This window comes from Epinephelus lanceolatus, chromosome 14, assembly GCF_041903045.1.
Source record: "Epinephelus lanceolatus isolate andai-2023 chromosome 14, ASM4190304v1, whole genome shotgun sequence".
Lineage (NCBI taxonomy): Eukaryota > Metazoa > Chordata > Actinopteri > Perciformes > Serranidae > Epinephelus > Epinephelus lanceolatus.
This window is the reverse complement of record NC_135747.1, coordinates 43,584,623-43,609,843: the sequence shown is the minus strand read 5'-3', so window position 1 is coordinate 43,609,843 and position 25,221 is coordinate 43,584,623. Positions and strand designations below refer to the sequence as shown.

At 41.4% G+C, this 25,221-nt stretch overlaps 2 protein-coding genes and 1 pseudogene across 2 annotated transcripts; all 3 read right to left on the bottom strand.

Annotated features, from left to right (window-relative positions):
* Positions 1–4,275: 4,275 nt before the first annotated feature.
* On the bottom strand, positions 4,276–5,681 carry LOC144466834 (trace amine-associated receptor 8a-like). The gene is made up of 2 exons (XM_078174242.1): positions 5,521–5,681; positions 4,276–5,095 (listed from the first exon to the last, which is right to left on the bottom strand). The coding sequence occupies exons 1-2, from the start codon at positions 5,679–5,681 to the stop codon at positions 4,276–4,278; spliced, it is 981 nt and encodes a 326-aa protein (XP_078030368.1).
* An 8,046-nt stretch (positions 5,682–13,727) lies between these two features.
* LOC144466833 (trace amine-associated receptor 8a-like) lies at positions 13,728–15,132 on the bottom strand. Its single transcript, XM_078174241.1, has 2 exons — positions 14,972–15,132; positions 13,728–14,547 (listed from the first exon to the last, which is right to left on the bottom strand). Exons 1-2 carry the CDS (start codon positions 15,130–15,132, stop codon positions 13,728–13,730), a joined length of 981 nt encoding a protein of 326 aa, XP_078030367.1.
* An 8,905-nt stretch (positions 15,133–24,037) lies between these two features.
* On the bottom strand, positions 24,038–25,221 carry LOC144466832 (trace amine-associated receptor 8a-like; annotated as a pseudogene).

Sequence of the window (25,221 nt, the reverse complement as noted above, 5' to 3'; positions counted from 1 at the left end):
TTCACGTCATCTTGTTGTTGTTGTTGTTGTTGTTCTTCTTCTTCTTCCAAATGAATCTCATTTTCAAGGGGCTAAAGGTGCTTGAAAAGTCATAAAAATTTGCACACACACCATCACTTTTAAATAATTTGATATTTTAGGAATCTCATGCTCAGGTGCAAAAAAATGGCTCAGTAGCACTCCCCACAATTTTTCTTACAAAGCAGCCCTGAAAGCTGGTTTCACCTACTTGTATGAAACTTGGTAGGCACATGTGACATCCCAAAATGTGCAAAAAAAGTCTTTTGAAACCATATCCTAAACTTAATAGAAGTCAGTTATTTTTACTTGAATGTGTCATTTTTTTGTGTGTGCATTTTTGGCCACTTCCAAGGGTGATATCTGCACCATCCAACACCCTTGACATCAGAAGTTACTCAAAGCTTAGTTTTTGTCAAACTGTGGGACTGGGGTAAGGAATCAAACTACCTGAGCACTGCCTGGTGCTCGGGCCCTAATGGCATAGTCTTTGTGGGGATGTTGGGATGTGGGACTGGGCCAGGGGAAGCCTGCTTAGGGCACCAAATGAGCTATGTCCAGCAGTGTCAACAAATCAAATTGAGCTACTTTCACCTTCTTCAATCGCAAGAACATAGAAAAACCAGATCACATTAGGGATGTGGTGGGGCATGCGCCCCATGTCATTGCATAGTCAGAAGTGACTTTTTTGGTATAATCACTTGACCTGCACATATGCAACATAAAAATATCTAGTGCTAAGGCAAAAACCATCAGGAGCAATGAAATGGAAAATTCTGAAAAGTCTCTTTACTAAACAGTGTTTTATCACAGAACTTTTGTCAAGTCAAACTTTATTTGTAGATCACATTTAAAAACAACTGCAGTTGACCAAAGTGCTTAACAGGCATAAAAGACCAAAACAGATCAGAGTAAACAGCAGTATTAACAGAAGAGAACAATAAAGATAATAGAGAACACTGCAGCACAACAGAAAATAAAGTCAAAGTGTCAAGCACAAATCAATCATAAGCCACTGAGAAGAGATGAGTCTTCAGTAGTGACTTGAGGTTTCTACAGTTGGGGCAGTTTTTAATTCAATAGGTAGACTATTGCAGAGTTTAGGGGCAACCACTGTGAATGTGTCTACTTCTGGGAACATCCAGGAGCATCTTATCGGTTGACCTCAGTGCTCTAACTGGAGTGTGAAGCTAAAAGAGTTCTGCTACATAAGGTGGTACCAGAATATTTTAAACCTTAAAAACAAGCAATAAAATCTTAAAATCAGTTCTAAGATGGACATGTTGTTTTTATCTGGTAAATGAAGAACGGATTTTTTAGCATATTGTCACCAAGTTGTTTTACAGAAGAGCAGTTTTTTATGACAGTGGAAATATTATTCTTGTCTTTCGGTCACTGAAATCAGTCATCTTATATTAGCTGAAAATTTGCTGAAAATAAATTGTTTTCCCTTTATACTGTTGAAGTTGCCTGCCTCGTTCTGAAACATGATCAATAATTTTTACTTATTATTTGAGTGACTAATTTGCTTCGAACACCACCAGCTTTAATCCTGTCATAAGCCAAAGAATTGATTTTATGTCCACCATTCATTCTAATGTCAAACCCTGTTTGTGTGTGTGTGTGTATGTGTGTGTGTGTGTGTGTTTAAATGGTCATGGTGTATTTATGTAATTGCAAAATTGTGTAAACAAAACAAACAATGCAAAAATGTATTGTGGTACAACTAGTGCAAATGTTGTTTCACAGGTTCCATTTTATGCTTGTATCTGTCATTATTGAGAAAACATTAATACAATAACTCTGTAATGTGTACAGATTGGTGATTGGTAATGAAGATTTTATTAACACTGCTTATTCTTCCAAGACTCTTTTGATATTCACTTGTTTTTTCTCTAGATATAATATATTTGCCCTGACTTTATGTTTTGTACATTCAGTGTAGTAACAAATTAAATATAAATAATTCAGAGGAAGACAATGGTTTTAGTCTCTCTGTCACAGTCTGTCTCTACATTATGTTAGCCTCAGAGGAGCCAGGCTTCAGTATCTGAAGTGTTACAATGTGTTTAATAGCTTTCCTGAACCAGGGATAGAAAAATACATAGATCACAGGGTTTAGACAGGAATTAAAATACAACAGCCAAAGTTCAATGTTTTCAGATGACACCCCTAAAAAGTTGTTTTCAGCTGCAACAGTGAAACAATAATATGGACAGTTGAACACAATAAACACAACTACAACAATACCAAGAGTCCTGGCTGCTTTCATCTCAGATTTCTTCACAGTTATTGGCTTTGAACGCTGAAGTGTATCAGCTGCAGTTTGGGAGCGCATGGTACGAGCCTGAGACAGGACTACCACAAACACTCTCATATACAAAACTACGATGACAAGGACAGGGCTCACAAAGGCCACAACAAGGTCAACAGCTACTTCAATATAATTAAGTACAATTACACACTCTCCATAACAGGAGTTATACCTGCCTGGCTGTTTCAAGAAATCCCTCAGCATCCAAAAACTGTTAATGAGAGAAGATATCCAAGATAGACAAATGCAGAGTTGAACTCTTTTCAGAGTGACTCTGGTGGAGGAAAACATGGGGTCACAAATGGCCATGTAGCGGTCAATTGATATGAGAACCATATTGCTAATGCTAATAGTGCTAATACTAATGCTAATAATAATAATAATAAATAGTTTTTACTGGGGGTGGGAGTGAGAGGCTGGACCAGAGGAAGCCTGGCTAGGACACCAAATGTGCTGATCCAGCAATGTCAGCACACAAAACTGATCTCTTTTCAGCTTCTTCCATTACAAGAACATAGAGGAAGCTGATTTGCAGAAGACATTGGGATTTTGTACTGGGATGTGTGCCCTTTGTCATTGCATGGTCACAAGTGAATTTGTTGGTATACCAACATGAAGGCACCACCATCAGGAGGTCAGGAAGAATAAAATAGAACATTCTGAATAGTCTATTAAATTGGGTTTCAGCACAGAACCTTTGTCAAGTCAAGTCAAACTTTATTTGTAGAGCACATTTAAAAAGAATTGCAGTCGACCAAAATACTTAACAGGCATAAAAGACCAAAACAGATCAACACAGAAGCAAACAGCAGTAAAAACAGAACAGAACAGTAAACATAATAAAGAACATATTGCAGCACAACAGAAAATAAAGTCAAGGTGTTGAGCTCAAATCAATCATAAGCCAGTGAAAAGAGATGGGTCTTCAGTAGTGACTTTAAGTTTTCTATAGTTGAGGCTGTTTTAAAGGGGGCAACCATTGCGAAGGCTCGGTCAGCATTGTTCATGTTTGGACTTCTCGGAACATCGAGCAGCATCTGGATTCAATGCTCTAACTGGAGTCTTAAGATACAAGAGTTTTGTTAGATAACGTGGTGCTTGACCATTTAAAACCTAAAAAAAAATTAAAAAAAGAAACAAGCAAAGACAAACAAAACAACCTGTGTGTTTTAGGATTGATTTTATCTGGTGAATAAGGAACATATTGTTTCAGCATATTGTTACACTCAAACTTAGGAAAGCTCGACTCGGGAAGAGCCTGATCCCAGCAGCCATAGCTGCACTGAACAAGAGATCCCGTTGACTCAAAGTGTCCACCCCTGTACATGAAGATGTAATGTTTTGTGATGTTTTGTGATGTCTGTGATATGTCTGTGCCTGTGATATCCGTGTTTGATTTCTGTAAATGTACAGTTAGTGGAAACGAATTTCCCTCTGGGAACTAACCTCCATGAAGAATTTGTTGTTTTCCCTTCATGCTGTTGAAGTTGCTTGCCTGGTTTTTAAACATGATCAATAAATTTGACTGATTATTTGAGTGAATTTGCTTAACACCACCAGCTTTAATCCATTCACAAGCCAAAGAACTGATTCTGTGTCAACCATACACTCTACTGTCTTTATGTAATTGTGCATTTGTGTAAACAAAACAAAACAAACAAACAATGCACAAATGCATTGTGGAACAACTAGTACAAATGTTGTTTCACAGGTTTACAGTTTAAACTTGTATTTGTCAATTCATGGGGGAAATACTATAAGTCTGTAATTTGTACAGATTAATGATTGTTAATGAAGATTTGAAGATATTTCTTCTGCATCCAGTACTTTTTGATATTCAGTTGTTTTCTCTGACTTTAGGTTGTGTACATTCAGTGTAGTGACAACAAATAATTTCCACTTCAGAGGGAGAGAATAGTTTTCGTCTCTGTCACAGTCTGTCTCTACACTATATTAGCCTCAGAGGAGCCAGGCTTCAGTATCTGAAGTGTTACAATGTGTTTAATAGCTTTCCTGAACCAGGTATAGAAAAATACATATATCACAGGGTTGAGACAGGAATTAAAATACACCAGCCAAAGTTCAATGTTTCCAGATGACGCCCCAACCAAGTTGTTCTCAGCTGCAACAGTGAAACAATAATATGGACAGTTGCACACAATAAACACAACTACAACAATACCAAGAGTCCTGGCTGCTTTCATCTCAGATTTCTTAGCAGTTACTGTATTTGAACGCTGAAGTGTATCAGCTGTAATGCGAGAGCGCATGGCACGAGCCTGAGTCACAGCCACCACAAACACTCTCATATACAAAATTATGATGACAAGAAAGGGGCCCAAAAAGGTCACAACAAGGTCAACAGCTCCATCAATATAATTAACTACAATTACACACTCTCCATAACAGGAGTTATACCTGCCTGGCTGTTTCAAGAAATCCCTCAGCATCCAACTGCTGTGAACAACAGAAAATATCCAACACAGACAAATGCAGAGTTGAACTTTTTTCACAGTGACTTTGGTGGAGTAAAACATGGGGTCACAAATAGCAATGTAGCGGTCAGCTGATATGAGAACCATGTTTCCTACTGATGCACTGACAGCAAAGAAAGCTGAAAAGCAATACACAACACACATTATGTCACCCAGAATCCAACAACCTCTATAGATGATGATTTCAGCTGGCATTAGCACCAAACCGACAAGGAAGTCAGCAACAGCCAGAGAGAGGAGGATGAAGTTGGTGGTGGTGTGAAGCTGCCTGAAACGGGAAAACAACAACACTGAATACACTTGTTATATGTATGTGTAGAAATAAGAGTTATTAGCATATATGATACTAGGAGTATGAATTGTCCTATAACAATGAGGCCTAAATACAACACAGTATTGCAGATGTAAAAGCATTTGCAAATAAACAGTATGCAGTAATGAAAGGCCTAAACAAGAGAACATTACTCTTATGCACTACTTATGAACATGAGGAGAAGGTTAGTGGATGTGCAGCAGCCTGAAATGTGTGAAATCATCACTAATTGTTTCAGTGACACATCTTAACAGCACCATAATCGAAGTTATCATCAGCTTAAATGTGACATCATGCTGCAGAGCTCAAAGCCATTTCTTCATGTAACTGTAACCAAAGAATTAACACTTTGTAAGCCAAGCAGAAAAGTGTATCTCTGCCTGAAGTGGGAGATAGAGGTGATGACCAGCAGGTTAAGAACCACGGTGAGCATAGTGATGCAGGACAGCACACTGAGAGTGACTGTGGCCTCCAAGTGAGGGCGACTTGTCTTCCTGCAGGAGGTGTTGACTTGGGGAAAGCAGAGTTCAGCCTCCTCCATGGCCACTGACAGGGCTTTGATCAGAAAGCTGCCAGAGCTCAGCAGGTCCTCCTGTCTCTCTGATGTGCAGCTGATTTATCTCTTTTCTCACCTCCCATATGCTAATTCCATCTATTCAGTAGGCCAAAGGTGAGTACGTCATACTCTGAGTCTGGCTCCCAGTACACCTGAATGTTGTCAAGCACAGTGACCATTCTGCATTGTGAGCCACATGATGCAATGATTTCAGAATCAGCTTTTTTATTTGCCAAGTACGTGTGTACATACAAGGATTTTAACTCCGGTAGACTTGCTCTCAATGTACCAGAATTGACATAAATACTCAAAATTTAGCCAAGAGGTGGAGTACACAGTAATATACAATATAAAATATACAAAAATTATACAAATATACATCAAATATAAAAAAATATACAATATACAAGAATGCAAGTGTTGTTTTTCCTGCCACTCTGGCTGTTAGGAGTTCATCAGCCTGGGGAACGAAACTGTCTTTGTGATGGGTAGTTTTGGCGAACAGTGCTCTGTAGCACCAGATGATGATGATGATGCTGCCGGAGGGGATGAGTTTAAACAGAATGTGTCCGGGGTGTGAGGGGTCAAGGGGCTTCTCCTGAAGTCCACTGTCATCTCCACAGTCTTGAGCGAGTTCAGCTCCAGGTGGTTCTGACCGCACCAGAGGACCAGCTGCTCCACCTCCTGTCTGTATGCAGACTCATCACAGTCCTGGATTAGACTGATGACCATAGTGTCATCCGCAAACTTCAGGAGTTTCACAGAAGGGTCCCCTGAGGTGCAGCCGTCGGTGCCAGTCTTTCAAAGGATTTCATGACCACAGATGTCAGGGAGACGGGCCTGTAGTCATTTAATCCTGTGATGGAGGGTTTCTTGGGAACCGGGATGAGGGTGAAGCGTTTAAAGCAGGAGGGTACTTCACACAGCTCCAGATCAGATCAGATCAGATCTGAGTGAAGATAGGGGCCAGCTGGTCAGAGCAGACTCTCAGGCAGGAGGGAGACACACCGCCAGGGCCCGGAGTCTTCCTGGTCTTCTGTCTCTGGAAGAGCCGACACACATCCTCTTTACAGACCTTTATTGCAGCTCGGGGGTCAGAGGTGAGGGAGGGAGGGAGAAGCTGGGGGTGCAGATAATCCCTTTGTGTGGACCTGTTCAGGTTGTCTGCTCGTTGGAGGTTTTCCACAGGGTGGGGAGATGGTCTCCTGTAGTTGGTAATGTCCTGTAGGCCTCTCCAAACTGACACAGGGTCGTTGGCAGAGAAGTTGTTTTTTAGCTTCTCAATGTAACGCCTCTTGGCTACCCTGATCTCTTTTGTCAGCTTGTTTCTGGCCTGCTTGTACAGGGCCTGATCCTTGCTCCTGTAGGCCTCCTCCTTGACCTGGCGCAGCTGCCTGAGTTTGGGTGTGAACCAGGGTTTGTTGTTATATGTGCAGAAGGTCTTGGTCTGCACACACATATCCTCACAAAAACTGATGTAAGATGTCAGTGTCAGTGAGTTTGTTGAGGTCTGTGGCTGCAGCTTCAAAAACACTCCTATCTGTGCATTCAAAGCAGGCCTGTAGCTCCAGCTTTGACTCCACAGTCCACTTCATTACAATCCTTACTACAGGCTTAGAAGTTTTTAATTTCTGCCTGTAGGTCAGGATGAGATGGAACAGACGGCGATCAGAGAGCCCCAAAGCTGCACGGGGGACAGAGCGATAAGCGTCCTTTAAAACTGTGTAGCAGTGGTCCAGTGTGTTAAAGTCCTTGGTGGGGAATTTTTTATGCTGTTTGTATCTGGGAAGTTTGTGAGAAAGATTTGCTCTGTTAAAATCTCCTAGGATGATGAGCAGGGAGTCTGGATGTTTTTTCTCCACATCTGTCACCTGGTCAGCCAGCTGTTGTGACGTCTTCGTTACACATGTCTGAGGCGAGGCAAGGCAAGGCAAGGCAAGGCAATTTTATTTATATAGCACCATTCATACACAAGGCAATTCAATGTGCTTTACAAGAGAAATACATTAAAATAAAACATTAAAGGAACAATAGATCATTAAAAAGAAAAGCTAAAAGCAAGACATTAAAGAGTTAAAAACAGTGCAGAAAATGCATTTACAAAGCAAACATAAAGCAAAAGCAACAGCAGACAGATATAAAAACAATAGCTACAGATTATCCTAGCAAGTTACATATCTAGTTCACTGGTAAGCTGCAGTAAATAATAATGTTTTAAGCCCTGATTTAAATGAGTTGACAGTTTCAGCCGACCTCAGATATTCTGTAAGTTTGTTCCACAGGCGGGGAGCATAGAAACTAAAGGCTGCTTCACCTTGTTTGGTTTTGATCCTAGGACCACTGAGTAAACCTGTTCCAGATGATCTGAGGGGTCTGGATGCTTCATAACGTACAAGTATATCAGAGATGTATTTAGGCCTGAGACCATTTAGTGCTTTATAGACAAGTAACAAGATTTTAAAGTCTATCCTTTGACACACAGGAAGCCAGTGCAGTGATTTAAGCACTGGTGTAATGTGCTCCACTCTCTTGGTGTTGGTGAGGACTCTGGCAGCAGTGTTCTGGACGAGCTGCAGTTGTCTGATTGATTTTTTACTCAGGCCTGTGAAGACACTGTTACAACAGTCCAGCCTGCTGAAAATGAAAGCATGAACAAGTTTTTCTGTATCTGATTTAGACAAAAATTCTTTTATTCTTGCTATGTTTTTAAGGTGGTAGTAGGCTGATTTAGTAATTGTCTTAATGTGACTATTGAAATTTAGGTCTGAGTCCAGAACTACACCAAGATTTCTGGCTTGATTTGTAGGTTTAAGTGTCATGGCGTCAAGGTGAGCACTGACTACTGATCTTTGTTCTTTGGGGCCAAAAACAACTATCTCAGTTTTGTCTGTGTTTAGTTGTAATTCTGGCACATCCACGTATTGATTTCGTCAATGCACTTATTTAGCAGATGTAGGGGACTGTAGTCATCTGGTGACACTGTTATGTAAAGTTGTGTCATCTGCATAAGTATGGTAGGAGATGTTATGATATTCCATAATCTGAGCAAGAGGGAGCATATAGATGTTGAACAGAAGAGGCCCAAGAATGGACCCTTGAGGAACTCCACATGTAATTTTTGCTCGCACAGATTCATAATTGCCAAGTGACACAAAGAAATCCCTGTCTTGTAAATGAGATTTAAACCAATTTAGCACAGTGCCAGAAAGTCCCACAAACTTTTCTAGTCTGTCGAGCAGTATGTTATGGTCAACTGTGTCGAATGCAGCACTGAGGTCCAGTAATACCAGAACCGAAATCTTTGATGCATGACTGCTCAGATGAATGTCATTTTAAACTTTTACAAGTGCAGTCTCAGTGCTGTGATGTGCTCGAAATCCAGACTGAAAGGCATCAAAGGAATTGTTTTGCTCCAAGAAGGTGTTAAGTTGCTGAAAAACAACCTTTTCAATGATCTTTCCTAAAAATGGTAGGTTTGATATGGGCCTGTAGTTATTTATTACTGAGGCATCCAGATTAGGCTTTTTTAAGAGAGGTTTAATGACTGCAGTCTTCAGGGCCGTTGGGAAAAGGCCTGACTGAAGAGAACAGTTGACTATTTGTAGTATATCTGATGCTATGCAGTTAAAAACATCTTTAAAAAAGCTTGTGGGCAGAGTGTCAAGGCAGCAGGTAGTGGACCTAAGGTTTCTAACTATGTCTGTCAAAGTAGCATAATTTAATGGGTGAAAAAGTGTCAAATTAACTGGAGTAGTCTTATGAGGCACAGGTGAAATAGCCACTGTGTTGGAGTTACAGACTGTCTGTCTTATCTTTAAAATCTTGTATGTGAAAAAACAAGCAAAGCCATTGCATGCCTTGGTGGATAGCAGTTCAGGAGGGACTGATGCTGATAGGTTTCAGTCTGTCAACAACACTAAATAAAGTCCATGCATTGTTGTTATTTTTGTTGATAATCTCAGAGAAAAAGGACTGCCGCGCCCTTTTTAACTCCAAGTTATAGATGTGCAGACTTTCCTTATAGATGTCATAATGAACCTGGAGTTTGGTTTTTCGCCACCTGCGTTCTGCTTTTCTGCATTCTCTTTTTTGAGCTTTTACCCGTGTGGCGTTCCTCCATGGTGTTTTTTTCTTACCAGAGACAACTTTGACCTTCATGGGGGCAATATTGTCCATAATATTCATAGCTTTAGAGCTGAAGCTAAGAACCAGATCATTGTCAGAGACTGAGGGCAGAGCTGGTGTGAGTATAAAATCCTGGGTGAATAGTGTACAGGTGTTTTCGTTGATATAGCGTTTTCTGATTACCTCTGTTGTAATTTTAGTGCTGTCAGCGGAGATGGCCGTTTTAAAGAAAACAGTAATGATCAGAAAAGGCAACATCAGTCACCACAACCTCAGAAATGTTGAGCCCTTTGGAGATAATTAGATCTAAGATATGTCCCTCATTGTGTGTTGGCTCTGTTACATGCTGGGAAAGTTCAAAGTTGTCCAGGATGTAGAAAAGTTCTTTCGCACTGCCATCTTTGGGATTATCAATATGAATATTAAAATCACCCACTATAACAACACAGTCAAAATCAATGCAAACAACAGACAATAGTTTAGAAAAGTCATCAACAAAGTGTGCACTATATTTTGGAGGCCTGTAAATGGTTACTAATACTGCTTGACAGGAGGATCTCAACTGCAGTGCAACATATTCAAAAGACTCAAACTTCCCATATGACAACTGTTTGCACTGGTAAACATCCTTAAATAAAGTGGCTACTCCACCTCCTTTCCTAAGTTCTCTAACTGAGCTGATAAAATGGAAGTTTGGGGGGGCTGATTCAATAAGTACTGCTGCATTGTTGTTTTCATTTAACCAAGTTTCAGTTAAAAACATAAAATCAAGGTTTCTCTTGATAATAAAATCATTAATTAATAGTGACTTGCCAGCCAGAGATCTGATATTTAATAAAGCCAAATTTAGTGTACTAACATTGTCTGACACAGTCTGTGGCTGACACATAACTGGAGTCAGATTAGATAGAGTAGCTGTGCGCTTCGAGTACACATTGTTTTTCCTGATGCTAGTCAAAACAGGAATGACAGACCTTGGAGATGACTCTGGCTGATGCTTTTCAATTTCAAGATGTGTTTGACCATGCCACCAGCTATTTAAGATCGCCGGTATGTTTAAGGAAGTGGCATGGGGTCTGTCTCATCTCTGACAGGCACCTGAGTGATGACGTGTACGGCTACTATTTAAGAGTTCATCAATTTGACTGAGCTTTAGTGTGGCAGCTTTAACTAACTCCTTGATTTGGGGGGGGGGGGGGGGGGGGGTTGTGGTGAAGGGCAGGAGGGGGGTTGTTGGATCCCTGACTGGGACAGAGACATCCTCTGAATGCCTTGGGTGATGTGGAGCAAAGGGTCAGGTGAAGGGGGAGAGCTGCAGGCTGTCTCTGTGCCCCGCATTTGTCCTTGGCTCTTATCTGTCCATTATTGTTTTGTTATGGCATTCCAAGAACATGACGTAGGTTGGCCCCGAGTAGTCTGCATCCAGTGATGTTCGGATGAATCCCATCACGCTGAAAGCGATCCTTACAGTTCCAAAAGATGTTAAAATTGTCAATAAACTTTATCCTGTGAGTGAAGCCATGTATTCAGGGCAAGGAGTCTGGTAAAAGACTCGATTCCTTTCCCCAGGGTTGGAATGGGGCCAGAAATGAACACATTTTGTGACTGACGGTCACTCAGTTTCTCCTGGGAAAAAAAAGCAGGGAAAAGTCTTTTTTCAGGATCTCAGAGCCAGTGAGGTGGAATGTAAACATCGACCAGACGAAATGAGGAAAACTCCAACAGTGAATCAAACGGTTTACAGTTAATGACGAGAGTCTCAAAGTCAGGGCTGCATGACTACTTCAACACTGACATCTGTACATCAACCTTAGTTTATGTTGAAGCACGGTCCGCCTCCCTTTGTTTTCTTTTTGAGCTCCGTCGGTCTGCTTGGAAAAGTTGGAATCAACAAGTCGTAATACACTGTCCGGGATGTGTTCACTGAGCCAGGTTTCAGTGAAACACAGGGCGGCAGATCTGTTTAAGTCAGAGTTTTTTTGAGTTAGGAGCAGCAACTCATCCATGTCATTTGCCAGAGAGCGGACATTTTCCAGGTGTAAAGACGTGAGTGGAGCACATAATCCCTGCTGCTATAGCCTCACCAGCGCTCCCCCATGCTTGCCCCATCTCCGTCTCCGGTGAATCCCAAGGACAGCCGCTGCGCCTCCAAACCAAAATATCTGTAAAACTTGCTGGGTCATTGAAAACCGGCAAAAAATTCCAGTGGAGGACTGACCAGTGTGTAAGAGTTCCTCTGTGATGAAGGTGACCAGAGAGGGGGAGCAGGAAGCTAAAAAAACCCATCAAAAATAGGAGAAGTACGAGAGACCGAAGTTCCGAGGTGGCCATCCGCTGCGCCATCTTAGATCCATCTGATTTGCTATTGTGTCAAAAACCTGAGTGTGAGTTGCCACACAACCTTGCAACAACCTTTCAAAACTATGTTATCAATAAATAAAAACAGTGAAACAAACCACACATAACACATAGACAGGTTTCAAACAATAAAGTGAAATTGCCAGCTTTTTACTTCTCAGCAGCTAATGTTTGTCTAGCTACCTGATCTTCAAATGTCCCAACAGTACATGAATTCACCACAGCACAACTAGAGCTGTTAGTACACATAGTGAGTCATCAGTTGACTGTTTAAAATGCATAGAATACAGCAGATAACACACAGCAGTGTGCATGGATTTCTTGTAATTTATTTCAAAGAGTTTTATTAAGTGATACAGTTCATTTTTTCAACTCGTTCTCAATCGAGCTCATCAGGTGCTGCTGCTTTGTCAGTGATTTGGGTGTTAAATACTGACGCACAAAGGCACCTTTCTCAGCAGGTGGTGGCAGTTATTGATGCAGTGGCCACCAACCAGAAGTGTCAAGACCAGTGCTATATCAGTGGATGTTGGCAAGATACTGCTGCGCAAAGGCACCTTTTGCAAAGGTATGAAATGCACTGCCCGGTGGCAGTTGTAACATTGTCAATATAAACGTAATGTAAGGAAGTGGAATGTCCCTATAGGGTGGATTGGAGGAGAGGTGGATGGTGGTGGACTGGTAGAAACTGTACATTTCCTGTGCAAACGAGAGTAACTGTGATGTAGCTGTGTCTCTGACTGCCCTGTGGTTAGAGAAATAATAGGCCAAATTCCAGGTGTGGTAGGACTGTCAAACGGCTGCCATGAACCTCATAAATATGTGAGGGGCCAGTGAGAGACTGAATGACATCACTTTGAATCCTTGAAAGGTAAACCTTATTAAGCATCTCTAGTTTGGTGTAATAGGCATATGAAAACAGGCATCCTTGAGTTCTACTGACACAATCGAGCCCCCCTGCACCACTGACTGGAAAACATCTGCCATCCATAACATGGATGCCTACTAAACACCTGTCCCTAACATTTGACCTGGAATGACTGAAAGGGGCAGAGGGTGTGTGGACATCCCTTTAACGGAGAGGATGAATTGTTTTCCCTTCATGCTGTTGAAATTGCCTGCCTGGTTGTTGAACATGATCAATAAATTTGACTGATTATTTTAGTTACTACTTTGGCTTGTGAAAGAATTAATGCTGAGGGTGTTTCATAGTAAAGAACTGATTTTGTGTCAAACATATATCAAACCCTGTTGTGTTCTTATTATGGTCACAGTGTATTTATGTAATTGTGCATTTGTATAAACAAAACAAGACAAAATGTAAAATCTATGCACAAATGTATCGTGGAAGAACTAGTGCAAATGTGGTTTCACAGGTTTAGTGATTGGTAATGCAGATTTGAAGATACTGCTTTTCCATCCATTACTTTTTTAAAATTCAGTTGTTTTCTCTGACTTTAGGTTGTGTACATTCAGTGTAGTGACAACTTAAATAATTTCCACATCAGAGGGAGAGAATACTTTTAGTCTCTCTGTCACAGTCTGCCTCTACATTATGTTAGCCTCAGAGGAGCCAGGCTTCAGTATCTGAAGGGTTAAAATGTGTTTAATAGCTTTTCTGAACCAGGGATAGAAAAAGACATATATCACAGGGTTTAGACAGGAATTAAAATACACCAGCCAAAGTTCAATCATTCCAGATGACGCCCCAGCCAAGTTGTTCTCAGCTGCAACAGTGAAACAATAATATGGACAGTTGCACACAATAAATGCAACTACAACAATACCAAGAGTTCTGGCTGCTTTCATCTCAGATTTCTTAGCAGTTATTGGCTTTGAACGCTGAAGTGTATCAGCTGCAGTTTGGGAGCGCATGGCACGAGCCTGAGTCACAGCTACCACAAAAACTCTCATATACAAAACTATGATGACAAGAAAGGGACCCAAAAAGGTCACAACAAGGTCAACAGCTCCTTCAATATAATTAACTACAATTACACACTCTCCATAACAGGAGTTATACTTGCCTGGCTGTTTCAATAAATCCCTCAGCATCCAACTACTGTGAACAGCAGAAAATATCCAACACAGACAAATGCAGAGTTGAACTCTTTTCACAGTGAGTTTGATGGAGTAAAACATGGGGTCACAAATAGCAATGTAGCGGTCAACTGATATGAGAACCATGTTTCCTACTGATGCACTGACAGCAAAGAAAGACGAAAAATCATACACAACACACATTATGTCACCCAGAATCCAACAACCTCTATAGATGATGATTTCAGCTGGCATTAGCACCAAACCGACAATGAAGTCTGCAACAGCCAGAGAGAGGAGGATGAAGTTGGTGGTGGTGTGAAGCTGCCTGAAACGGGAAAACAACAACAGTGAATATACTTTAATATGTATGTGTAGAAATAAGTGTTATTAGCAGTTATGATACTAGGAGCATGAATTGTCCTATTACAATGAGGCCTAAATATAACACAGTGGTTTAGATGTAAACACATTTGCAAATAACCAGTATGCAGTAATGAAAGGCCTAAACAAGAGAACATTACTCTTATGCACTACTTATGAACATGAGGAGAAGGTTAGTGGATGTGCAGCAGCCTGAAATGTGTGAAATCATCACTAATTGTTTCAGTCACACATCTCAACAGCACCATAATCAAAGTTATCATGAGCTTAAATGTGACATCATGCTGCAGAGCTCAAAGCCATTTCTTTATGTAACTGTAACCAAAGAATAAACACTTTGTAAGCCAAGCAGAAAAGTGTATCTCTGCCTGAAGTGGGAGATAGAGGTGATGACCAGCAGGTTAAGAACCATAGTGAGCATAGTGATGCAGGACAGCACACTGAGAGTGACTGTGGCCTCCAAGTGAGGGCGACTTGTCTTCCTGCAGGAGGTGTTGACTTGGGGAAAGCAGAGTTCATCCTCCTCCATGGCCACTGACAGGTTTTCCTGTCTCTCTGATGTGCAGCTGATTTATCTCTTTTCTCACATCCCATATGCTAATTCCATCTATTTTTGCTGATGTGTCAAAAACCTGAGTGTGAGTTGCCACACAACCTTGCATTCAAAACTATGTTATCAAAAAATAAAAACAGTGAAACAAACCACACATAACACATGGTCAGGTTTCAAACAATTAAGTGAAATTACCAGCTTTTTATGTCCCAACAGCCAATGTTTGTCTAGCTATCTTATCTTCAGATGTCCCCACAGTACATAAATGCACCCCAGCACAAGTAGAGTTGTTAATACGCATAGTGAGTCATCAGTCGATTGTTTAAAACACATAGAATAAAGCAGACAACACACACCAGTGTGCTCAGAGTTTTTGTAATTTCTTTCAAATAGTTTTATTTAGTGATACAATTCTTTTTTTTTTTCAGCTTATTCTCAGTCGAGCTCATCATGTTGCCTCTGCTTTGTCAGTGATTTGGGTGTTAAATACTGACTAGTCCATACCCATTGAGTGCACAGCTGCCCATGTACAGTTTCACATGGTGTGTGTTTGGGATACAGGTCATAGGAAATTGCAGATTAAATAGTCAAGTGAACCCATTAAGAAGAGCAATGTATTCAGACAGAGTGTTTGTGAATTTGATAGTACGATTGCTTTATTGAAAGTACAGTAGTACCATTGGCATTAGTGGGATGGTTAGTGGGCTAAAACTGTACATTAGTAGTTGAGGTAGCACGTTGAAAGGCAGATAGTTAAAGTGTTTATATGTTGTATTGACTTAAAAGTGGGGCGCACTGGTAATTCACATGGGAAACGTGCGGCTAGCCCTTGTTGCAGCGGTGGGGGTTGGAATCCGGCCTTTGTTCTTTGCTGCATGTCTTTCTTGCTCTCTCTCTCCCATCCTTCCTGTCATGCTTCACTGTCCTGTCAAATATAAGTTTGAGGCATCCTGTTCTACATATCTACCAAGTTTAGTAAAAATCCATATGGCGGTTAGGCCTAGATAAGAAATGAGCTCTCTAGCGCCCCCATTTTGTTTGATGGGGTCAATAATGGAGGGGTCCCCTCAGATTATGTGTGGTCATATGCCTACAAAGTTGCGTGGTGATGGGTGAAACCCTTGAGATGTTATACACCTTTATGTGATGAGCCACGCCCTCCGCAATATTCATTGCTTTATAGAAGCTCAGTTTTAATTAGTTTTCCAACTTTTGCCAAGAGGGAACTTTAGATATTGGTCCCTAGATTATGTTCACCCAGTTTCATGCAGATCGCTCAAACTTCCTTGGAAGAGATCCATTTGAAGTGTTTATCAAAAAATTCAAAATGGCGGAAAATCTATATCAGCGGAAGTTATGGGTTCTTGAGGCAAATGTGTTCATCATGAGGAGAGACATCTCTGTGCAAAGTTTCATGTCTCTACGACATACGGGGCATGAGATATGCCCATTCAAAGTTTGCAATTTCAATCAGTTGCTATAGTGCCCCCCTTTGGCCAATTGATGCAATATTGCTTTATTGGCATCCTCCCATGACCCTCTACCACTGTGCCAAATTTCACATGGATTGACCAAGTCAGTGAGGAGAAAAACGTGGAACAGACACACAGACAGACACACCCACACCCACAGTTAGAGTTTTCGTCATTATATAGTAAGATAAGATGCACAAAGACACTTTCTCAGCAGTATAATATGCTGCAGGTGGTGGCAGTTGTTGACGCAGTGGTCACCAACCGAAATTGTCAAATACTGGTACTATATCAGTGGATGTCTGCACAAGATACTGCTGCACAAAGGCACCTTTTATGGAGCTATGAAACACACTTCCCAGTGGCCGTTTGTAACGCCGTCAGTAAAAGAATAATATAAGGAAGTGGAATGCCCCCCAAGGATGGATTGGAGGGGAGTTGGACGGATCCAACTGATGCCAGACTTTCACCAAGGGGCCTGCTGTGTGCTCTGCATGTAAATGTTGTTTACTATGTGGTAAATGACATTTCTGTTGCACTTGACAAGAAACAACACTGTGCATCTCTTTTCATTGATTTGTCGAAAGTGTTTGACACAGTTGACCACGATATTTTAAAACTTAGACTCTTGCAATCAGGACTCTTGGAGCAAGCAGTTACTTGGTTCACCATCTATCTCAGTAATAGGACTCAGTGCATTAAATATGATGGCCTGTGTTCTGATATTGTTACTGTCCACGAGAGGATGCCGCAGGGTTTTGTATTAGGTCCCCTTTTATTCATTATTTATATCAGTGATTTGGGTATAAATGTGACAAATGCTAATTTGCATTTCTATGCTGATGACACAATTATTTACTGCTGTGGATCAACTCTTGTTCAGGCCATTGAATCCCTGCAGAAAGCCTTTGTTGCTGTCCAGCACTCATTACTTCAGCTGAAACTTGTTCTCAACGCAGACAAGACTAAGCTTATCCTGTTCTCTAATTCTAGGAAGAGGCCACAAATTATCCCCTCAGTGACCACTCTCGAGGGAAATGAAATAGAGGTGGTTCACGAGTATAAATACCTGGGTGTTTTGATCGATGCCTCCCTCACTTTCAAGCCGCATATAGAGAAACTAGTGAAGAAGCTGAGGATAAAACTGGGTTTTTACTTTCGAAATAAGCTATGTTTTTCTTTTAATACAAAAAAGCAAGTTGTTGCTGCTACCTTTTTACCAGTGTTGGATTATGGTGCTCTTTTATATATGAATGCGTCTGCTAAATGTCTTCATATGGTTGACACTGTCTATCACGCTTCTCTGAGGTTCATTACGAATTGTAAACCATTGACACACCACTGTGAGTTATACTCTCGGGTTGGATGGGCTGCTCTGGCCACCCGAAGGCTCAGTCATTGGTATACTTTTATATATAAGGCATTACTTGGTCTACTGCCTTCCTACATTTGTTCCTTAATTGCACAGAGAAGTGCTGGTCCTTACTCCTTTCGTTCACAAGACTACTTGTTGCTTTCTGTTCCATATGCCCGTACTGAATTGGGCAAAAAGGCTTTTGTCTACTCTGCACCTTCAGTATGGAATATGTTGCAAAATGACTGGAAACTAACAGGGTTAATTTCTTTGAGCGCCTTTAAATCCAAACTAAGAATATTTGAGGCCGACTCCACTACATGTACTTGTTTTTCATAATCTGCTTGTAAATGCGATCCTATTTGTTTGTGTTTTATCTGTGTAATTTGTAATTGTGCTTCGTACTTGCTGTTGCCTATCTTGGCCAGGTCTCCCTTGAAAAAGAGGTTGTTAATCTCAATGGGATCTTCCTGGTTAAATAAAGGTTAATAAATAAATAAATAAAGTATTTTTATAAACCTCAGCATATGCTTTTGTTACACAAGGAAATAAATGTAAATTATAGATGCTGCGCAGCAGTGGTCAGAACCGGGCAATTTTAGGCAAAATTAGGCAATTCTGAGCAACAAGCAGAGTGTAGGAAGATGAGAAAAAGGTGGCATTCTAAGCATAAGAGACTATGCTCTATCTCACTGAGCTAATTAGCAAGAGACAACTCTGCGGTATATATATGTTTAAAACTTCTTCTAGCTCATTATAGGAATTCTGCAGTTACAGTGATTAGTCAATAAATCAATAAGTCAAACACATAATTAATCCACAACTATTTCATGATGGATTGATTGTTTCAGGCATCAGTGTTGGAGTTACCTTCGCAGATATGAGGATATCCTCCTCAAATCTTGCTTTATCATGGTTTTGGACCTTTAGTCAGACAATGTGAGATGTTTGTGGATGCCAGATTGGAATTGGGGGAAAGGTAATATGAATTTTACATAATTTTATAGACGAACATTTAATATAGAAAATAACTGGAATGCTAATCAATAATGAAATGATTCATAGCAGAGATGGGCCTATTTGTAAAATTGTAAATGCACCATTACAGCTTCATTTTAAATGGAAATCAACATTACCTTTCAGCAGCAAAACTGCACAAATAAAATAAAATTAGGCTAAGCAGAAAAAACAGGGAAAAGAGACAAGGGATAACAGGGAAAAGTGTTGATAAAGAGTATTTGTCTCTCCGCAAAACTGCCTGGATCATAATTATATTAACCTTAGTAGTCTCTAATCCACATAGCATGATGCCTGAACATAGGACTTTCACATTAGAATGTCCATTCTGCCTTAGCTGAGGCTTGAACTCACAACTTCTGACACTGAGGTCTGTCTTCTATCTCACTGAGCTAATTGGCAAGTGTGGCTTCACAAACTGACTAAGCCAAGCATCAGGGTGCCAGACAGTAGCCATCCGTGCCATGGAAAAGCAAATTTCAAAGTGAAAGCTCCAAAACTGTAGCACATATGGTTGATTTGTTATGAATTTTCAAAGGTTTGAAATTTAGAGGCTTGCTGTAGCGCCACCATCAGGACTATTGTCTTGTGTTTCCAGTTGAGGACATCTGGCATGGGACTGGACCTTCATGAAAAGTTTGGGTAGATTTCTGGAAATGTTGCATGAGATGATGCTTGAACTCACGATCTTCAACACCAAGAACCATCCTCTGTCTCACTGAGCTAACTGGCAAACAGAAATGTCACATGTAGCTTCACAAATTGACTAAGCCATTCACTTGTGTGCAAGACAGCATCTGTTAGTGTGTAAAGGCAGATTTCAAACGGCTGTCAAAAATTCAGTTATTAAGACAAAAATCCGAAAATACACAAATTGCATCTGGACAGCATGGAGATGTTGGTAATTTGTTTTTAACAATGATTTATTGACTCCATAAGAATGATATATGAAAAACTGATGTTTAAAATGTCATTTTTACATTGACTCCATGAGAGCGAAATTCAAAATGCCGTAAAAAATTCAGTTTTTGAGATAAAATTCTGAAATTTGCCACACATCATCTACCATGACTCAGAAATTTTGTCATTTTTTTTTAATGAACATTGAAAATGTATTTGGCAAGAATTTGCAAGTATATGTTTACAGAACCGTTTACAGTCAAACATTTTGATGCACTGTAGGCTCAATTTTTGATAAATGAAAAATCTGTGTGGGTTGTTTGTGTAGGACTGTCTGAAGATGCTCTGTAGCAAGTTTGGTGCCACTTGAGCAACAATTGTGGGAGAAGATAGGTTTAATATGTTTTACAGTTTTTGAAAAAAACAGAGTGATGGACTTCATAATTTGCAACAGGTTTCAGTGTCCAAAAGTTTTGTCCGTATTGGGGCTACATTTTGGTGAAAGTTGTAAACCTGTAGCACATATGGTTGATTTGTTGTGAATTTTCAAAATTTTGAACTTTAGAGGCTTGCTGTAGCGCCACCATCAGGACTATTGGCCTGTTTTTGCAGCTGAGGCAATCTGGCATGGGACTGGACCTTTGTGCAAAGTTCGGTGATTTGTCGTGCATGGGAAGTATGATTTCCTCGGAAGAAGAAGAAGAAGGAGAAGAAGTAGAAGAAGAAGAAGATTTTTTTGATTTTTAAAAACTCATTTATTAACAACTATTTGCAAGAGAAAACATTTTCAGCCAAAAACATAAAACAAATCAAACAAATTCATAGATCATGTTTAAATAAGGCACTTGTTATATATTATTTTCTCTCCATCCGTTACACAGCACAAGATGTTCTCATAGCACCACGTTTTCAAAATGTACAAGGTTCCCTGTGGCCCTGTGGAAGCAGAACTCTAAGCTGAGACGGGCTTTAACACTCATCTTCCACACAGTCACAGGATCTTGTGTGGAGCCTGTCTGAATTTTGTCTCTGTGGGTCAAATATATTGCCAGTTTTGCTTCTGCTAAGAGATAATTTATCAGTTGGCACTTTTGTTTTTCTGCTTTATTTTGTTTGACACTGCAGATAAAAACAGGGCCAGAGAACACAATGTTAAAAAGGTTAAAAACACTCATTAAAAAACGAAAAAACCTAGTGAGTTTGCTGCACTCAGTGAAAACATGGAAGACATTTTCAGGTTGACCACAGAAAGGACACTTGTTTAAAACACTGTGATTAAAAGTGGATAAAAAACTGTTTGTGGCGATGGCCCCATGGAGAATCCTCCACTGGAGATCACCGGTCCGCTTCCTGATAGGGGGCTTATAGAGCGTTGTCCACTGGGGGTGCTGTCCATCCAGTCTCTCTGTCCACACAGTGGGGTGTCTATTGTACAGTTTTTTCTTATGGATTATCTTCACAAAGTTCATATATAGTTTTTTTCTGTCCATGTTGTTCAGACTGACCTTGTTGCTGGTACAGTTTGTTAGGAGGGGGCCACTCAGCTCGGTGAGGTTGGGGGTCAGGTGGATTTCAGGGAAGTCATCCGTGGGGGCGGGTTCCACTCTGCCTTCACTGTACCGCTGTAGGAGGCTCTTCTCTTTGGCAGAGAGCTTTTGCCTCCACAGTTCTAGGATCCTCTGCGCCAGTCGGATGGAGCTTACTTCCAGAGCTGAGGCCACGGCCTGGGCATTGGCGAGCGATGGCCCCACTGAAACTATCAGCTGTTTCAGGGTTATCAGGTTTTTTTGGCACAGCGCCCCCCTCAGCCCAGGCGTGGTGTCTCTGCACACATCCAGTCTGGCTCCATTTGTTAGCTGCTCTTCTAACAACCAGTGCAGAGAGTTAAACCTGTGGGATCTTTCCCAGTTAAAAAGCAAACAGGATTTAAAAACACCCTGATAAAATTTAGGTAACCCATTTAACCTTAAAAATCTAAAATCGGTTAAAAACAGAGCAGCATCCAGTCCCAGGCTGTTAACGTGTCTGAAAATACAACTGGCCATGTCCCTGCACACTAAGTTTGGAGGTCCTGTTAAGTACCTCTGGACAAATTGTATTCTAAAGGTGGCTGTTCTACTGGCCAGGTGGACAAGGCCCTGGCCCCCCTCCTCTCTGGATAAAAACAACACCGACTGTGGCACCCAATGCAGCTGGTCCCAGAAGAATTTCACCATCTTGACTTGTATTTGAGCCAACAGGCCTGGGGGTGGGTCCAAGCAGGCCAGTCGGTGCCACAGCAGTGAAGCGACAAGGTTATTTAAAATCAAGACTCTACCTCTATAAGACATTTGGGGGTGGAGCCATTTCCATTTTAGTAGTTCTGAATCTATTTTTTCCATTATGTCTTCCCAGTTTTTCTTTTCTTTTTTTTCATTGCCCACATAAATGCCGAGATATTTGAGACCATCTCTTTTCCATACTAAATTTTGAGGGAGAACTGGGAGGCCTTCACACCACTTTCCAACAGCGAGGCCTTCACTTTTCCCCCAGTTCACCCTCGCTGCCGAGACAAGGAGAACTTTTTTGTGAGGGTCTCTAGTATGGTCACATCTTTTTGATTTTTTTACAAAAACAACAACATCATCAGCGGAGGCAGACAAAACCAAATTCTTATTAAAACCGGGTAAAAACAGACCTTGAAGATTTTCTCTTAGTTTCTGGAGGAGGGGCTCCAGGGAGAGTGCATAGAGCATCGCTGACAGAGCACAGCCCTATCGGACACCTATGCACCCCAAAAGGAGCACACAAGCTACCATTGACCTTCAGCACACTCTCAATGTCACTGTACAGCACCTTGATCTTGGCAATGAAACCAGCGCTGAACCCAAACTTCTCCATGGTTTCCCAGAGGAAGCTGTGCTCAACGCGGTCAAATGCCTTTTCTTGATCTAATCTGACCAAGCCTGTACTTACACCCAATGAGCTGGAGACCTCCAAAACGTCCCGAATGAGGTAGACATTGTCTACCATGGACCTGCCGGGCACGCAGTACGTCTGGTCCGGGTGGATGACCTGCTCCATGGCTTCTCTCAGGCGGTTAGCGAGGGCTTTGGAGAGAATTTTATAGTCTGTGCAGAGGAGGGACACAGGGCACCAGTTCTTGATCTCCTGTAGGTTTGCTTTCTTTGGCAGAAGGGTGATGATAGCTCTTCTGCAGGAGACTGGGAGGGAACCATAGGCCAGGCTCTCATTGAAAACCTGGAGCATATCGTGAGCAAAAATGTCCCAGAAGGCCTTGTAGAACTCTACAGTGAGACCGTCGATGCCCGGAGCCTTCCCGCCTTGCATGCCCTGGAGGGCGGCAAACAGTTCTTCCCTTGATAGGGGGCGCTCTAGCTGTGGTTTCATGTCTTGCTGGATCTGTGGCAGTTCACCACAGAACTCCTCAAACAACTGTTTATTGCCATTGTACTCACTTGTGTACAGTTGTGAGTAGAACTCCACAGCTCTGCTCCGGAGCAGCAAGTGGATTTGTTTCCTCTGCCCGTGTTTCCTCTCTAAGCCGAAGAAGAAGCCAGAGGGAGCGTCCATCTCTGTGATGGTCTGGATACGGGACTGGACCAGCGCACCTTGTACCTTTTTGTCCAGCAGGTTGGCTAACGCCATCTTTTTGGTTTTGAGGATTTCAATATATCCTCGATTTCCCGTGGACTCACTCAAATGTTGCAGTTCCATGATATCAGTCTCCAGATCACTAATAGATCTGGTGATGTCTCGTGGGACATTGAGCGTGTGCTGCTGACATAACTGTCTGATTTGTATTTTTCCATGGTCCCACCACCGCTTTTTGGTCCCGGACTCCGCAGCGGCGGAGCTCTGCTCCTGGTGAAGCCATCACGGCTCGCCATGGCACCTGAGACGCCGACCGGCCACAAACAACAACAACAACAAAAAAGAACTATTTAACCCTACAAACACTAAATAACTTTATTAAACAATTCATACACAAAAACTAAGTCAAAAAGGTATAATGATATGGAAAAAAACGCTAATAAATGCGCTCTGCTCTTCCTTCTCACTCCTCTCAGAAGGAGAAGAAGGAGGAGGAGGAGAAGAAGAGGAAGAAGAGATCCTGGTAGCTTAGGCTGCCTGGCCCCTAATAAGGAGAGAAGCACACAAGAAACACAACTACAACAATACCAAGAGTTCTGGCTGCTTTCATCTTAGATTTCCTGGCAGTTATTTCTTTGAACGTTGTGCTTTGACAGCTGTAATATGGGAGCGCATGGCACGAGCCTGAGTCACAGCCACTACAAACACTCTCATATACAGAACTATGATGACAAGAATGGGAGCAAAAAAGGTCACAACAAGGTCAACAGCTCCTTCAATATAATTAACTACAATTACACACTCTCCATAACAGGAGTTATACCTGCCTGGCTGTTTCAAGAAATCCCTCAGCATCCAACTGCTGTGAACAGCAGAAAATATCCAACACAGACAAATGCAGAGTTGAACTCTTTTCACAGTGACTTTGGTGGAGTAAAACATGGGGTCACAAATAGCAATGTAGCGGTCAACTGAAATGAGAACCATGTTTCCTACTGAAACACTGACAGAGATATAACCTAAAAAGTAATTTACAGCACATAATGAGTCACCCAGATCCCAACAACCTCTATAGAGGAGGATTTCAGCTGGCATCTGCAAGAAACCCACAAGGAAGTCTGCGACAGCCAGAGAGAGTAGGAGAAGGTTGGTGGTGGTGTAGAGCTGCCTGAAACGAGAAGATAAGAACACTAAATACAGTCAATAGGAGTTATTAGCAGTTATGATACTAGGAGTATGAATTGTCCTATAACAATGAGGCCTAAATACAGCACAGTATTGCAAATGTAAGAGCATTTGCAAATAAACAGTATGCAGTAATGAAACAAGAGAACATTACTCTTATGCACTACTTATGAACATGAGGAGAAGGTTAGTGGATGTGCAGCAGCCTGAAATGTGTGAAATCATCACTAATTGTTTCAGTAACACATCTCAACAGCACCATAATCAAAGTTATCATCAGCTTAAATGTGACATCATGCTGCAGAGCTCAAAGCCATTTCTTCATGTAATTGTAACCAAAGAATAAACACTTTGTAAGCCATGCAGAAAAGTGTATCTCTGCCTGAAGTGGGAGATAGAGATGATGACCAGCAGGTTAAGAACCACGGTGAGCAGAGTGATGAAAGACAGCACACTGTAACTGAGTGTGGCCTCCCAGTGAGGACGATTTGTCTTCCTGCAGGAGGTGTTGACTTGTGGAAAGCAGAGTTCAGCCTCCTCCAT

Excerpts from the sequence above, each read along its gene's own strand:
- LOC144466834 (XM_078174242.1), bottom strand. The coding sequence starts at position 5,681 with ATGGAGGAGGCTGAACTCTGCTTTCCCCAAGTCAACACCTCCTGCAGG. Across the intron at positions 5,096-5,520 it reads ACCTCTATCTCCCACTTCAG|GCAGCTTCACACCACCACCA; the intron begins GCAGAGATACAC and ends TTCCCGTTTCAG.
- LOC144466833 (XM_078174241.1), bottom strand. The coding sequence starts at position 15,132 with ATGGAGGAGGATGAACTCTGCTTTCCCCAAGTCAACACCTCCTGCAGG. Across the intron at positions 14,548-14,971 it reads ACCTCTATCTCCCACTTCAG|GCAGCTTCACACCACCACCA; the intron begins GCAGAGATACAC and ends TTCCCGTTTCAG.